This window comes from Anabrus simplex, chromosome 14 (assembly GCF_040414725.1).
Source record: "Anabrus simplex isolate iqAnaSimp1 chromosome 14, ASM4041472v1, whole genome shotgun sequence".
NCBI lineage: Eukaryota > Metazoa > Arthropoda > Insecta > Orthoptera > Tettigoniidae > Anabrus > Anabrus simplex.
This window is the reverse complement of record NC_090278.1, coordinates 45,688,897-45,705,403: the sequence shown is the minus strand read 5'-3', so window position 1 is coordinate 45,705,403 and position 16,507 is coordinate 45,688,897. Positions and strand designations below refer to the sequence as shown.

The following is a 16,507-nucleotide window of genomic DNA, read 5'->3' as shown; positions in this document are numbered from 1 at the left end:
TGTTTTTAAATGCTGTTCAATGTTCTGTATAGTGATTTTCTTAAAATATTCAAGTTCAGTTGCCAGGAGGGGCTCAGTACTTTAGTGCGTCGCGGGTTAGCAATGGTGGATATTCACACTAACTGCAGTAGCAAAAGTAATAATCGACACAGTCCTATCATTTGCTTGGTATTTACTATGTGCTGGTTCATGAGGCTGGGTTCAATTCCTACCTAGGTTAACGGAAGTAAATCCTTCGAGCTTACATCTATCTACTATAAATGATGGCAGTGATTATTGTTTTCTTCAAGGGTAAGTGTGTGAATATTTTCTTTAATATAATCTATGATTAAAATGTGTTCTGTAATCGTATGCTGTTCAAGGTTCTGTGATTGAGATTTTTTATTCCATAATAGATATTCCTGTTTTACATTGGGTAATGTCAACATTACAGTAGACAATTAGATGTCTCTAGTGTTTGAATCCATAACCTCGAATGTTACAATCAAAGATTCAATGTTCTAATTATTAAAAACCTGTTCAGAGAGGTGACTAAAAGCATGTCGCCTGAAAAGCTATTCAGCATAACAGATTTTTTATGTGTGCCTGTGTTTGATTTATAGCCAGATTAGAGAATTTTTTGCAATATCCCCCTACCTGACATAAGTAGTAACTAAAATCATTTTATAACCAAGGTAAGTTAACACCAACAGGCAATATATAAATACTTTTCCAGTCTCTCTCCCTCTATTCACAAAGCTAAAAACAGGATTGAACCATTTTTCTTGCAACAAGAACGCCAGCGCTGTTCAACCCGTTCAACATAACTATATATATATCATTCTGTGTGTGTAAAAAATCCTCTCCTTAGTGAGAGGACGCTCTTCATAGTTATTTGTTTGTCGGATGGGAACATAAAGCCTTATAGAAGTATCTCAGGTAATCAAAATGTGATGTGTAAGGGGCTACCTCATAGCATTTTCATGTCCTACAATCAATTTCATATTTTTGTGTGTGTGTTCATTTTTACGATAGAGTGTGTTGTGTGCGTATATCATTAATAAAGGAGTGCATATGTTATAGACTGTTGTTATCTTACACATCAGAGAGTTTCAGTGTTCTATTCCATGTATGGCCGGGCTGAGTGGCTCAGATGGTTGAGGCGCTGGCCTTCTGACCCCAACTTGGCAGGTTCGATCCTGGCTCAGTCCGGTGGTATTTGAAGGTGGTCAAATACGTCAGCCTCGTGTCGGTAGATATACTGGCACGTAAAAGAACTCCTGCGGGACTAAATTGCGGCACCTCAGCGTCTCCGAAGACCTTAAAATAATAGTTAGTGGGACGTAAAGCAAATAACATTATTATTATTATTATTATTATTGTTATTACTATTCCATGTATGTAATTCTTTTATGCTAACTGTAGGCAGCATACAAAATAAGGAGTGAGGTATTTTTATTCTTGCATTAATCCAGTGAGATTCCATGTATTAGAGATTTTTTAATTCTGACAATAAACTAAGTAAACAAGATTCAAAATCTATGTGATGCATGTATTATTCGAATGCTAAACAGAGGAAGATTAGAGTTCGAATCATGATTTTAAATGTTCTCTTTGCATCACAAAAAAGTTGATGTTTATTCGTGATAATAAGAAGAGAGAGGTAGTTTTATTCCATGCACTCATTATCTACCTGCATGTTAATTTGTCTTTGCTGACCCTCCTCCTATCAAGGTAAGTTTTTCTTCTGTCTAGAACACAATAGGAATTTATGCTGACTATTCCAATCTTTGCTGTAAGATAATAACAGACGATGTTCTAAACGCACAAAAAAACATTAATGCTCTTAGTAGAGGCCACATCATGTCCGGTCCTCTGTAACAACATGTATTATCTTGTTCAGGAGGGGGGTTACTCGTCGGATGGAGACATAAAGCCTTAGCGATGGTGTAGATAGTAAGGGGGGTAGGAGGGCCATCTAGCGCAGGAGGGCATCTGTCTGTAAAATTGTTAGGAGGAAGAGGAACACGGCTAAGTCCATCTGAGGAGGAGGAGGAACATAGCTGACCTCCATAACTGTGAGCAGGAGGAAGGGAATGAACTGACCTCTGTAACTGTGAGGAGGATGAGGGATTTTGCTGACCTCCGTAATGTCACAAGGAGGAGGTGTCTGCAAAAGACCATGTTGAGAAGGGCAACTAGCCTTAATCCTCTGAGCTTACCCCCTCTAAGATGGTGTCGAGAAGGGCAGCTAGCCTTAAAACTACAATCCGCTAAGGTTAGACCCTCCTCTAAAATGGTGTTGGCGAAGTGGAATGTCGAGATGCGTAGCTAGCCTTAATCCAACTCCCCTCTAAGATAGTGTCATGTCGAGATGGTCATCTTGCCTTAAAACTATAATCCTCTCTCCAAAATGGTGTCAGGAAGGGACTATGTCGACAAGGGCTGCTTGATTTAAAACGATAATCCACTCTCCAAAATAGTGTCGGGAAGGGACCATGTTGAGAAGGGCAGCTTGCTTTAAAACTATAATCATGTCTCAAAAATGGTGTCGGCAAGGGACTATGTTGAGAAGGCCAGCTTGCTTTAAAACTATAGTCCTCTCTCCAAAATGGTGTCAGGAAGGGGCTGTGTCGAGAAGGGCAGCATGCCTTAAAACTATAATCCTCCAAAATATTGTCAGGAAGGGGCTATGTCAAGAAGAGCAGCTAAAAACTCCAAGGTTCAATTTTTCAAAAATTCTGCAGCATGACTAAGTCCCTGTCAAGATAATTTAAATTCCATGCCCCTGCGTGCTTAAGATGGCAGCAGTGAGGATAGGCCATGTTAAGATGGTAGCACTGAGGTTAGCCAAGTTCACTTGTTTAAAATCTGCGCCCACATGGTTAGGGCCTGTCAAGATGGCAGCTCTCAAATCACATGGATTTTAAATTGCGCGTCATCATGTGCTTAAGGTGGCAGAAGTGAGGTTTGGCCCTGTTAAGATGGTAGCAGTGGGGTTAGCGATGTTTAGTTGTTCAAATTCCCCGCCCACATGGTTACGATCTGTCATCTTAACAGCTGTCAAAAACACGTGGATTTTAAAAATGCGTGCCACCATGTGCTTAAGGTGGCAGCAGTGAAGTTAGGCTCTGTCAAGATGCCAGCAGTGAGGTTAGTGATGTTCACTTGTTCAAATTCCACATCCACATGGTTAGGTTCTGTCATTTTAACATCTGCCAAAAGCACATAGATTTTAAATTGTGCGCCACTACATGCATAAATTGGCAACAATGAGGTTAGACAATGTCAGGTTGGCAGCACTGAGGTTAGCGATGTTTGCTTGTCCTCAAAAATGAGATTTACAAACAATAGCACGTTGTCATGACGTCACGGTCATGTGGTCATAACGTCATGGGGTCAGTTACCTTGGCCGGTTTCAATGACCTTGTGTGCTGACTCGGCAGAAAAAAAGCTGACTCATGATCCAGAACCCCCACAGCTCATACTACTGTCACGCCGGTCAGGCGAGATCGACGTGCGTCGCTTATAGGGGATGCCCTAGCCTTGGTACTAGATTCTCGATATGACGTTGCATATGGATATGACAATTTGTTTATGTAGCCAGCTTGTCACATAGCCTGTCAGTAAGCATTTTAGAGAGGGTTCAGGCTGCTAACATGGAGAACAGATTCCTTTTGTAGCGCTCCACTGCTACACGTTTACTGAGGCAACTCTTTCCCTCCTACATCTGCTCTAAGCCATTGACCCTTGTAGGGCCGCCTGACACTCGGCATTAGTTTTTATAGCTGTTTGCTAACTCATTCCTTGTTCCGAATTTGCGACTGAACAGTAGTGCTAAGGGAGTTGAAATTTTAGGCAAACACGTATATTACTATTCCTCGATAAACATGGGTGAGAAAGGGGTCAAAAGTTAAAAACATGTGTTTATACTCCTCGAAGAATGAGGGTGGTGAAAAGGTCAAATATAAAAGTGACCATTCCTTAATGAGTGAGGTAGCAATCGAAACATATCTCAAAGAATGAGTGGGCCATAAAAAGACCACTCCTCGAAGAATGAGTGTGTTGGGGAGGTAAAAAATTAAAATCATATATTGCCAATCCTCAAAAAAATAAGGGTAGAGTTGGTGTTAAAATTACAGTCACTTTATTTTCTATTTATTACCTTCCAATTCATGTATTACTGAACATGACAAAGTACACCAAATCAACAGTGTTCAGAAAAATTACAAGCAGTGGTTATTAAAGTGGTTTGTAAATGTGGTTACAAATAATTTGAAATAACCCCTTGATCACTGATATTCATAGATCTAGGAGAATGCTACAAGGAACCTCCAGATTTTACAGATTATCCACACAAAATTGTGGTGGTGTTGTTCTGGTGCCAGTTAACAGTCCAACAAGTTCTGTAGGAGTGTTTGAAATATTGTATTGTTGGCTTATAGATGGCCTAGCTCAGTCTGGCTAAAGTCCACTTCACATCTGATAGTTGGATCCAATATCACAGCGCTATCCTTTCTGTGTGGTCTCTATTGCTACCTTCAGTGTCAAAGTGGCAATATACTGAACTTCTTCACAAATTTTCAGGCCTTGTTGGGAAAGGACAGTTGTGATATTCGTTCAGATTCTGTGATGCCTGGTGTTTCTATGGAGCTCCAGTCTTTGAGAAGAAGCAAGCAGATGTACAAAGGTTTCGGTCTTACTGAAATGTCTGCAACAGGTTCTATCTTGGCTTTATTCTGGGAGCGACATTATACAGTAGCTCTAGGGCTTTCGTCCACACAGATCTCGACAAACCATTCACAGTCTCAATTCAGTGGTTTGATGGGGTTTGTTCTTACTACAGTCAGTTCTTACCATTTATCGTATTCCTGCTTTGTTAACCACTGTATATTCCTCTCATTGGTCAGACTAAGTTAGTTAATGCAATTTCTATGCTCGGCATCGATATGTTTCCTCACTTTCTTAGAATAAGTTAAGATGTTGTACCACTGGCTTCCATTCAGCTCTACAGACACCTAGCCCTTGTAGTTTCCTAGGAGAGCACAATATGCAGTCTGCTGAGCAAGAGAATGGAGAATTTCGTTAACAGAGTTCCTAATTTTTTGGCATTTTGGAGGCATGTCTGTGGAATCTTTATCAAGCTAGTATTCTGTAGCTGGTAGATAAGTGTGGCCCAAGTATGAAGGATGAGTTCTCCACCTAATCAATACTTTATTTTACAGAGTGTCAATAATTTACATAAAAACGGTACCGGTTTCGACCCGTAAATAGGTTATCTTCAGCTGTTAAGAGAACTTACTTAATAGCGACTGTACAGAATAAACAATACTAAAATTAAAACTAAACAAGAATGTCATTAAATAAACATGATACCACTATTCTAAAATTACTTAATATTAGCTATATACAGTACATATGGTACAGTTATGGGGTTGAAGGGTTTTACACTGGCCCCATGATTCCACATGTTACAAAAGTTCCGTTTGCTGAGGTTGAAATTGGATACAATTCTTAGGGTTTATGGAGAATCATTGACATACTGGTGTCAGGCTCAGATATCCAATGTTAAATGCCAGTACCATGTCCAACGGTTATTCAAGGTGCATTGTTGGGCCGCAAATATGCGGGGATGTCATATTCATTAGAATGAGAGGTTGAATAACCTGTTTACAGGTACATAGCTCTTACTCAGTCTACATCATTGATAAAAAAACAAGCTAGTCTTTTGTAATGTGTGGAATCATGGGGCCAGTGTAAAACCCTTCAACCCCATAACTGTACCATATGTATATATTTTAAGCATTTTTTAGAATAGTGGCACTCACTAACATATTTTTCAGCAGTGATATAGACTGGGTATAAGCTGTGTGTCCGTGAACTGGTCCCTGAACCTCTTATTCTAAGGAACACGACACCCCCGAACATTTACGGCGCAAAAATCCACTTCAAAGATTTCATAAACCGTTGGACATAATAGTGGATTTAGCACAGACAACCTGACATCTGAATACCAGTGATTCTTGATCAACTCCAAGAACTGTATCCTATTCCAGCCTCAATATATGTAATATGTGAAAATAACACCCTTAACCCCAAAACTGTACCATATGTATATAGCTAATATTAAGTACATGGTATGTTTATTTAATGACATTCTTGTTTAGTTTTAATTTTAGTATTGTTTATTCTGTACAGTCGCTATTAAGTAAGTTTTCTAACAGCTGAAGATGACCTATTTACGGGTCAAAACCGGTACTGTTTTTATGTAAATTATTGACACTATGTAAAATAAAGTATTGATTAGGTGGAGAACTCATCCTTCATACTTGTACTTGAACTATCAATATGGACCATGAAACTAATAGATTATAGTAAGTGTGGCCCAGATAAACAGATTATTAATTAGGAATTTCTGATCAAATTTTAGAAGAGGGCTATTGAACAGAAGATTGAATTTCTGTTTTAACCCATTCACATCCCATTTAACTGAACTTATTTATGCCTTGGTGTACCATTTATTTTCATTACTTTACATGATTTTATCACCGCCTTTGAAAAAGCATGCTTTACAGCAACGTTATGAGAGGAAATATCCAAACTACTGTCAGATGAACTTTGTGAAGTCTTTATGAATATGGTAGATCATAAAACAGTCATATTCGTGCATCGCCTCCTTACACCGGTGGCATTCAAATGAAGATTCCTTCCTCAGACCCCATGTCACACATACTTTGCATCTCCGTAATGGGATAACCTTCTTCGTTGTTGGGGGTATTTTGGTCGGAAAGTGTCCCCAGTGCCTCTCTTGAAGTCTCAGTCTTGTATCCCCAGGGCTTGGGTGCCTTATTTTGGATAGTCAGGCAAGGTCACACTTGCCAACTGCTGTTCGGCCAAATTGATCCGGAATGTGGTAAAGCCTACTTGCTTCTTTTCAGGGTCGAGGAGGGGATGAATGATGTTGGAATTCAGAAGTGTCATGTCTAGCATGTAGAAATATATTTTTTGTATCTTTTACGTACTTCCTCATCAAGGGGAATGATGAGAGTCCCTGGTCATGGGAATCAACACCACCCTTTCCACAGTTGTAGTCAACAACAAGATTGGGTCTGAACGTCTTCTTTCCATCATACATTACCACTTCAAGGTAATCTGGCCTTCATTTCATCCACAGATACAGGAAGCCAGTGTTCCTTTCCAGATGACATTACCCTATTTATATCCTCGGCAGCCGATACAAGACATTTACTTGCATAAGCATTTACCTCATTGGTTAGATGTTCCTGAAAAGTCTGCTGTTAGAAATTCGTTCACAACTTGTAGTTCGTTCGGGCATTGTCCTAGGTGCCTTTGGAAAACACTATTTCACCAGTTGCGATGCATGAATGATACTCTGGAGTATTACTTACGTGCTTCCAGTTCAATTCCCTATCGCGTAAAACATGATTGGAAGCCGCTGGTGTGGCATCAGTTGTAGGCCTAAAATTCAGTGACATATTTGACGGCAAAACAGCACTTTGTTCACACCTACCAGTGCTAAAGTTTCTATCACACAAACTACTTTCACTACTTTCCATATCCACTAAATTATTCGTCGCTTATTTCTATATCAATGTCATTCTCTTCTAAAAATTCCCATATAATCGCTTCGTCACTCAACGTGAAGGCAGCCATGATTTCGCTTACGATGAGGTTGCTAAGATACTGGTTATTCTTTCCGCAGAATAACTGCACAGACGTGTTTATCGAATACATCGATGGAATAAAACAGTGATTCCATCTGTCAAGAGGTTACCTTACTAATATCAAATCCTTTCACAAAGGAAACCGGCTTGGAGCGGGTCCGGAAATAAACACTATGCGCGAACGGAGAGATCCGTCTTTGTACCGGAGTGCAGTCAAGAGCCAGGACGGAGAGATCCGTCAAAGTACGTCAAGTGGTTAAGTAATTCAATACCCTATCAGACTAGGTAATGCATCTTCTCTTTGTTATCTTCACAGCGAATTATGAAACTGTCGTTATAATCCTGGATGAACTATGGATCCTTCCTTTTACAATGTTGATGGCTGCAGATTTTGAAGGATTGGGCTGTAGCCCTATTTCATTAAATAATTCAAAAGCTGTATTTATGAATACTGAAGCATGCTCTTGGCTCTTTACTGTTGCCAACAATGACTGCATTGCCAGCATAAACCCATGCTTGTTATTTTTGTAAGGTCAGAAGTGAGCTGATATTCTTACTTTAAGGATATTTTCCTTTGGATGATTTTACTAGGATGAAATTCATTGCCATGTTGTATAAAGCAGGCGAGAGGAGTGCTGCGTGCATCACTCCACAGTTATGATGGTCATATAAAGTTACTATAAGCTGTTCAGTTTATCATCATCTTCCTTGGTGAATTATCCCAGTGCCTAATTCCTCTTCCTATAATTGAATATGTGCCGCAGTTTGTCCTTTTCAGCTCATAATTTATCTTCATATTATGATCTTTCATACTTGTAAGAATTCTGTTCAAGCTTATTTTTCACTAATGTCATTCGACACCGTCTCTCAGCTGACAGCTCTACTCCTTACTCCCAAATCCTCCCAGCTCAGAGTTTGAGACATTTTCATTCTCTGTGGGATGAGAATGGTGCTTGATAATATGAATCATCTATGGGAAAGCAAAGAACATGTTACGAGTCAAGATACAAGATAAGAACACGATGACAAGATGTTATGGGACGAGAAGACTAGAGATGGCGTTGTGTGTCGCTGTCGAGATTTCCTTCTCTCTTCCTCTTGCTCTCTCTTACAGGGCTGTCCTCTTCTTATGTTTATACTATTATGGGTTTCTTTTCATTTTATTTAATGACAGGGCACTTCCATTTTTATATTGGGAGAATATGTAATGATATTTTTATTGTGCACGTGTAAAATTTATTTCTCATCCATCTTGTGTTTTTATTTATGTATTTATTTTTATTCTAGTTACCTTTTCATTTTACTTCTTCATTTTCTTTCCATCTTTCTTACTTACAGCCTTCTGCAGAAGTTAAGGAAGAAGAACATACGGCCTGTCAACTGGTCTCATGTGTCAAGGAGGAAAACATGTAAGTACAGCTGAAATTACTTAGATTTTACTTTCCTAACCCTGCAAAATACGGAATTTGTTGTTTCCCTATTCACTAGCTCTCTCCATGGGCAAGTGGTAATGTTGGCCTCGCCGGGCTGAGTGGCTCAGACGGTTAAGGCGCTGGCCTTCTAACCCCAACTTCGCAGGTTCGATCCTGGCTCAGTCGGGTGGTATTTGAAGATGCTCAAATACGACAGCCTCGTGTCGGTAGATTTACTGGCACGTAAAAGAACTCCTGCGGGACTAAATTCTGGCACCTCGGCGTCTCCGAAGACCGTAAAAGTAGTTAGTGGGACATAAAGCAAATAGCATTATTATTATTTAGTGTTGGCCTCCAGATCCCAACACTGCAGGTTCAATGCTGACGCAGGCAGGCAGCGGTTGAGAAATGTCCATTGGGAACTTAATGTGTACTTTCTCAGCATGTAAATGATCTTTGGTGTTTATGCAACATAATTAATTAAAACTCAGCCATTGATGCCAAAGAGTTGTATAGTTTTATCTGCCACCAAGCGGGAGTAGAGAAAATGGAACATTTAAATTGACAAGCAGGCAATCAGACGGCATGCCATACCATAGATAACTATTACTATCTGTTCACTGTGGTAGGTGTTTATCTCTGTGAACTGCTACTTTTATCTATTTAATCCTTGCTTTTTCTTTTATCAGGTTATATTTCATCTTTAATTTCTTAACAAACTATTTGGATGAAATGTTGAGGAACTTTAAGAATAGGCTAAATGTTTTTCTGGATACAGTTTTGTTGAAGAAATATGTGTAAAAGTAACTGAGGTAGATCAATCCATTTCTATAGGAAATTAATATGTAGCTGTAGTAAACCATAAAGATTTATTTGTTGTTTCACTTCCAGTCCATCATTTTGCATCATATTTTCATCATCTGATGCAACTGTCTCTTTCAAATAATTGTATGTTTTCTGAGAATAATTCAACATTTTTTATAAACAATATAACAGACAGAGGAAGCCCTGTTCACAGATTGTAAGCTAGATCTAATGGTTTGACTTCATTTGATTTTACAATGTATTGGTCTGGCCCTTATCGTTTTACAGTAATCAGTAGAATGAATGGCCAGCGTCACATCGCTGAGTGTCAGGTAGTGGTAAATAACTGGATCCTGTAAGATGACCAATGGCTTTGGGTGGATGCGTTTTGTTAGGTTGGGTAGTAACGGGCTCATTGTAGGAAATGACACTGGAACCCATTGAGAAGCGTCTGACTCCAGATTAGGAGCGGCTGTAAAATGTACCGGTACTTCATATTAAGAGCAGCCTGATCACGTATTGTTGGCAGCTTTGAAATACCTTTGGGAGTGGCGACGCCATCGTAATAAGAGCCTCATATGAAAATAGCACTGTAAAATCAGACTCGGATAATGCTAGGGGGCATTCTCCCGAAGCGATGTGCAGTTCTTTTGTTGGAGGAACTGTGAGAATGTTATGAAGGGATCAGTTAACAACCTCACGTCACTGATTGGAGAAGAAGTATATGGCGAGGATGGGATTGAGTGATGTCAAGAGGAGAGGAAAAACGTAAGGCAAAAACTGGAGAGGGGATAATAACTGATAAATTGGACTGCATAAGTGATGGAATAATCAAGATAGAGTTACAGGCAGAGCATGCACCCCAGACAAGTTTCAGGAGACTCTTGATGAAGAAGTGACTGTGAAGGTAGACTTTAATGCAATGGTTGAATGCAGTAGACATGAGATGGAAGAAGTCATTGGACCCTTATGATATGTTAAGAGGAGTGAAGAGCGAGAGAAGTTGGTAGATTTTTATGTGAGAATTATTTAAGTGTGGACAATATGTATTCACAAAGAAGAATATGGATATGGATGTTGAAACAGAAGGAAAGAGACAATAATTAATTACATCTTGGTGGAAATAAGGAATCACATACAGTAGTTAGTTAGAAGTGGCCTTTGGTGGAGACCACAAGTTGTGGTATTGGTAGCAAAAGAGAAAGTAGGAAAAGTACTGAAAAAAAGTGAAAAAAAGTCAAATTACGGAAATTAAAAGAAGTGAAACAAAACAACACATACCCAGAACTGAGGTGAAGAGTGTGGAAGAAGAATGGGACATATTCGATAAGGTATTTGTGAGCTGTGCACAGAGTGCTTGTGACAGAATCATAGAAAGACTGAAAGAGACCCCATGGTGGAATGAGAGGGTGAAGTAAGCAGTGAAAATTAAGAATGTGAGGTAATTACTGAATAGGAATGAAACATAAGTAGCAGAAAATGAAAAGAGGCTGTGTGAAAGTAGTAAGTGAAGAAAAGGTGGAAGAGTGTTTGTATGTGAATGTGCAAAGTGGTATAGAACCCAAGAGTGAAATTGCAATGGAGGTAGTGCAAAATGCTGTGAAAAGAATGAATGTGGGAAAAGCAGCAGGATTGGATGAATTGTTATGTGGAAGGAGCAGGATCTGTAATGGCTATTAAGATCTATTTGAAAAGTGAAGTTGATGCGATATGGCTGGAGTAAAGGAGCAATAATAGTAGTGCTGTCATGTGTTATTTACTTATTTTCCAATGCCGAAGAGGGTAATTGAATTCAATGTCATTTGTCCAAGCCGTGTGTTTGTTACATTCAAAATAGTTCATATCGTAGTGAAATGCAAGATTGTCATGTTGGTACAAACACTTCACTTTCATATGACGTGAATCATGTAGCAGAAGTTTTGACATAAATAATTTGCCTTGGATATGTGATTCATCTGAATTTTTTATATCTTTGTGTTTGAGATAGCACAGCAATGTACAGTTTCTGTCAGATTAATGCAAACTTTTCTGGGGCTGCTGGAGCTGTTCTACAGAATCAAATTTTTGTCCAATTAAAGACTTCACAAGATTTTTCAATGCGTCGCAAGTTTACTTTGCAAGTAGTCCACTTCATGTCCGTATCGATGAGTATAATCAACAAGAATTATTAAAGAACCACCTAATCGATACTTTATTTTTTGCATTGGGCAAAATTAAATACACATTATCACTCACAGAACATGTTTCGATCACTTAGCGGTCATCATCAGCTGTATAAGGAAACTTAGATGAAAAATATTGAACAATAAGCACAAGCGTTAAACTTTAGGTTGTGGAAAAAATATTCGCTGTGTTGATTGTTTGACTGGTAAATCAAACCTTATCACATCGCTACTACACTAGGTTGTGCACAAAGACAGATCCCCAAGGCAGCGCAGATTAAACATCTTTCCAAGATATGATATATAACGTGAGGCAAGCTGCCCTAACCAGGTGACCGCCATTTTTAACTGAGAAGATACCAAAGAACTTTTACCATTGCCACTGATTCTTAGTTGATAGATCCAATCTTCCTAACATCTCTTCAGCAACCCTACAGACCTCATTCTTCATGACTGTCCATTTTTCTTCTCCTGTGTTTCTTCAGCCTTTCCATTTAATTCTTGTGCAACATGTTCCTTGAAACAATCCTTCACACTCTTTTTATTCAACTTGTCTAGATCCCATCTCACTGGATTCCTTCCCTTCTTAAATTTTTTCGACTGCATTTCATGACCAACAGGTTGTGATCAGAGTCCACGTCTGCTCCTGGGAAAGTTTTGCAATCCAGCACCTAGTTTCTGAATCTTTGCCTAATCATAATCAAGTCTACTTGATACCTTTCAGTGTCTCCAGGTCTCGTCCATGTATACAGCCGGCGTTTGTGGTGTTTGGATCAAGTATTAGCATCCTTTGTCTCAATCCGAATTCTCTTACTGTATTACCTTCTCTTCCTTGGTGTCCCATCAGCATTAGATTCTCGTCACCTTTTACATATTGTATTAAATCTTCTACTTCTATTTCCTCATCATCTGCTGAACTTGTAGACATATAGACCTGCACTATTGTGGTGGGCATTGGCTTGGTGTCTATCTTGACAACAATAATCCTTTCACTAAGGTGGTCATAGTAGCTTACCCTCTGCCCTAATTTCTTATTCATTATTAAACCAATTCCTACATTTACCCTGTCTCATTTTGTGTTGATAATTCTTTAGTCGCCTCTCTTTGCCATGTTACGTGCGATAAATAACTTGGCCTGAACTTAATGAGCTATATCTGACTGTATCTAACACTTCACTAACTGTATGCACATAATCTAAGAAAACATTTAAATAATGAAGTAGCAAGTAAACTGAATATAATGCCTATGATCCTGCGTAATTTCACTATATAATCAGTATCGTCAACAAAAACAGAGAAAAATGCTTGCATATTTGCCACCAACTCCACTGAGCACATGTTTTAAACTGTAAAAATATCGATAAATACGGATAGTCAGCAGTTTCAATGGAGTATAACGTGAGTTAAAACTGTGCTGTTCTTCTTCCGTGCAAAATGCTGCTATCTGGCATGTAAATATCAAAATGATAACAATAATGGCCAGTCTTCACAGGAACCATGGATAAACCATGTTCGGGGCTGCTGACAGTGAGGTTGTGTATTTGCCACGTGAGACAGTTTAATCCTAATTCATTTCCTTTCATTTTACTCATAAATCTGTGTACTAGAAAGTGTCAATTTTACCTCAATGGAACTAACTTATAATTTAATTTATTCCCCTGACATTTTTCTTTAAATCTTCTTTGGTAAAGGAGGTTACTAGTGTAGTTATTTCTTTAACTAACACTGTTCCAGATTCTCTTCTTGTTATTCTTGATGAACCAACTGTACTCAGTAGATATTTTATGACAACAAAATCCCCTATGGTCGAAGGTGATGACCTTTGTTGTAACCAAGGTTGAAGTTTACAAAACACAACTTTTATTGCTTCACTTTATGATATTTACACAAATAACTGAAATTTATTTTGAAGCAAAAAGGAATATTGAATCTTGAGAAAAGTCTGTCTTTATACAATATGTACAGGTTTACAGTTTTTATATACACCTCTATCTTGAAAAGATAGTCTTTGTGAATTGACACGTTGATAGTCGAGAACTATCTGGCACACTAACATAAATGTCTATGAGAGTCCTTGTTTGTTGAAGTGCCTGAATTCCTAAAAAGCAAGTTCAATTGATTGAAGAAATTCCACCTAGCGAAACTAAGGGAGCTTGCATAAGTTAGGGAATGAAAATGGCTTGTAGAAGAATTACGGAACATAGGCAGCGGAAACAGGTAAGGGAGCGGTGACCAGAGGTGAGACCTCGTACTGCCAGAAATTCAGTCCACCTGGTCGAAGCACATTTTCAAGAGGAGTAGCCTCCGTGCTCGACGTAGGGTGTATTCTGGAGCTGGACACCGGGGCAAGTGGGCAAGTGAGTAGGCAGGGAGCTCCTATTTATAGTACACTCGATGGTCAGGCACGCGCACTGAGGGCTGCGCGTCGAAGCTAGCAGAATGATACACAGGCGCGCGTGCAGCTGGCTGGCGGAGCGAGAAGGGAGCGCCGGACATACGACAACCTTGACCTGCAAAATTTTGACCTTGATTTCACTTTTATAATTGTTTGCTGTTAAATGGTAAAATGCTGAAGCTTATTGACTAGGTGCTTGGTAATTGCAACTGCTGCAGCAAACTTTTTTCAATTGCTTCAAATCTAGTAAGTCTACTCTGAATCTAGTTAATCTAATGATCAATATCGAGCATATTAGCCCACTTTGAGTAGCAAGCAGTTTATTTTCTAAATAACTATTGGAGTTTCAAAATAAGGCTGCTAGTTCTTCACACTCACAAATGTTTCATTCATAAAACTCATATATTGGTAACGTAACATCAAGATTACATTGAACTGAGGAGTTGCAAAGACTTTAATTTTCTTTTTTTGAGTTCCTAAAACTACCTTTTCTGAGATGGCCATAACTTCAAGTTTACTACTAAGTTTGGTTGCTCCAGCAATTAATTGCTTCTTGTGAAAGGTCACTTCATAAATTAAATTCGTTCAGAAAGTGCTCCTAATATTCCCTTTTCAGAAACAGTAAAATTGTTGAATGTAGTTTTAATAACTCCAACTGCGATGTCTCAGTACACTAATAATAATAATATTATTAGTAATAATAATAATCATATGGCCTCAGCTACCGTGTGCAGACATTTCAATTTGACGCCATCTGGCTGTCTGCTCATCAATTTTGACGTTTCGTTTTACTCTAGGCCCACTAGATGGCAGACCGAGTAAACTGAAGCTCTTTGGGCGTGTATGGCTGAGATTTAATTAATTTTGTCAGGTAAACAGCAAATGTGAGATGTTTTACATGCCGACATTGTATGACATGGAGTGTCGAATGGACTTTTTTCTGCCCTTCAAAAATCTGACTACCTGTGCTGGGTTTGAACCCACTATCTTGAAATCTGGAAGCTGACACTCTAGCACTGATCCACAGTAAACCTAGGTCACCATTTTAATAGATTGAGTTAAGAAGCATCCTTAGAAGCAAACGACTAAAACACCAAAATAGTGGCCAGGAGACAAAATAATATACTCCTTGATCAAACCTGAGTCTACGTACTTCCTAAGAGCTACCCTTAAATTGCATTTTAAATGACCACCCGTAGGGAGCATCTTTCAGCTGTGTTACCCCACTATCAGCTGATTATCTTTTCTTCTTATTATTAAGAGGTTGCTAATCAAATCACGTGACATCCATAGCGATTTTTGAGCATACCAATAGCAGGCGATAGGTGGGGCCTGTGTTCTGTGGATAAACTCCGTGCCAAACCCAAGAACTAATGCTATATGGCAAGAGGTTATTTAACAGGATACAGTAATTAAGTCGAAGGGCGAACAAAACAATATGCTGAAATAAATGAATACATTGTTCAGAGAGGTAGTGCGAGCCGTCACAGAGAAAACTCACAGCACATTTCAAATGGTGATTATAGATTACCTAACCAAGTAATACACTACACAATTATTACAGCCACCTGCCCTTTAAACACACGATGGGCTGGATGTAATAAATGAGGAAAAACATGATGAAACATGTGAAAACAATTTATGAAAGTCAAATTTATAATTAAGGTTCCAGGACCTTCTTAACACAGCATTTATAAGTAGATCATAAGAGTCTTACTTGGTCAAGTTGCACTTAACATACAGTTGTATATCCGAAAGGTAGAAGTTGATATGTAGTATGTTCGATCAAGTGATCAGGGGATAATATCCACAGTCTTTATCAAGTCTACATCACTTGAGTTAACTGCCTTGTATCAGCGAGTTATAACACCACAGTAACAGCAATGTGATGAGCTGTAGTACAAGTCGTAGGTACTTGTTAGAATGTGACTCCACATGAAGGTATTTTAATATTTGATAGTTTTGGATTCGACGAATGTGGCTCCTCTGTTACTTGGATACTGAACTTGGGCTTTGAACTTTCCTTGTACTCTTTATAGTTTACACCTATCATTACATTTGTGGGCTTCA

General features: G+C 38.9%; 1 protein-coding gene across 1 annotated transcript in view; it reads left to right on the top strand.

Annotated features, from left to right (window-relative positions):
• The window catches only part of LOC136885399 (uncharacterized), a 61,401-nt gene that overhangs the window by 35,528 nt on the left and 9,366 nt on the right, over positions 1 to 16,507 (top strand). The window contains exon 5 of the mRNA XM_067157911.2: positions 9,003 to 9,073. Within this exon, the coding sequence (XP_067014012.2) occupies positions 9,003 to 9,073 (71 nt within the window). The remainder of the gene's footprint in view (positions 1 to 9,002; positions 9,074 to 16,507) is intronic.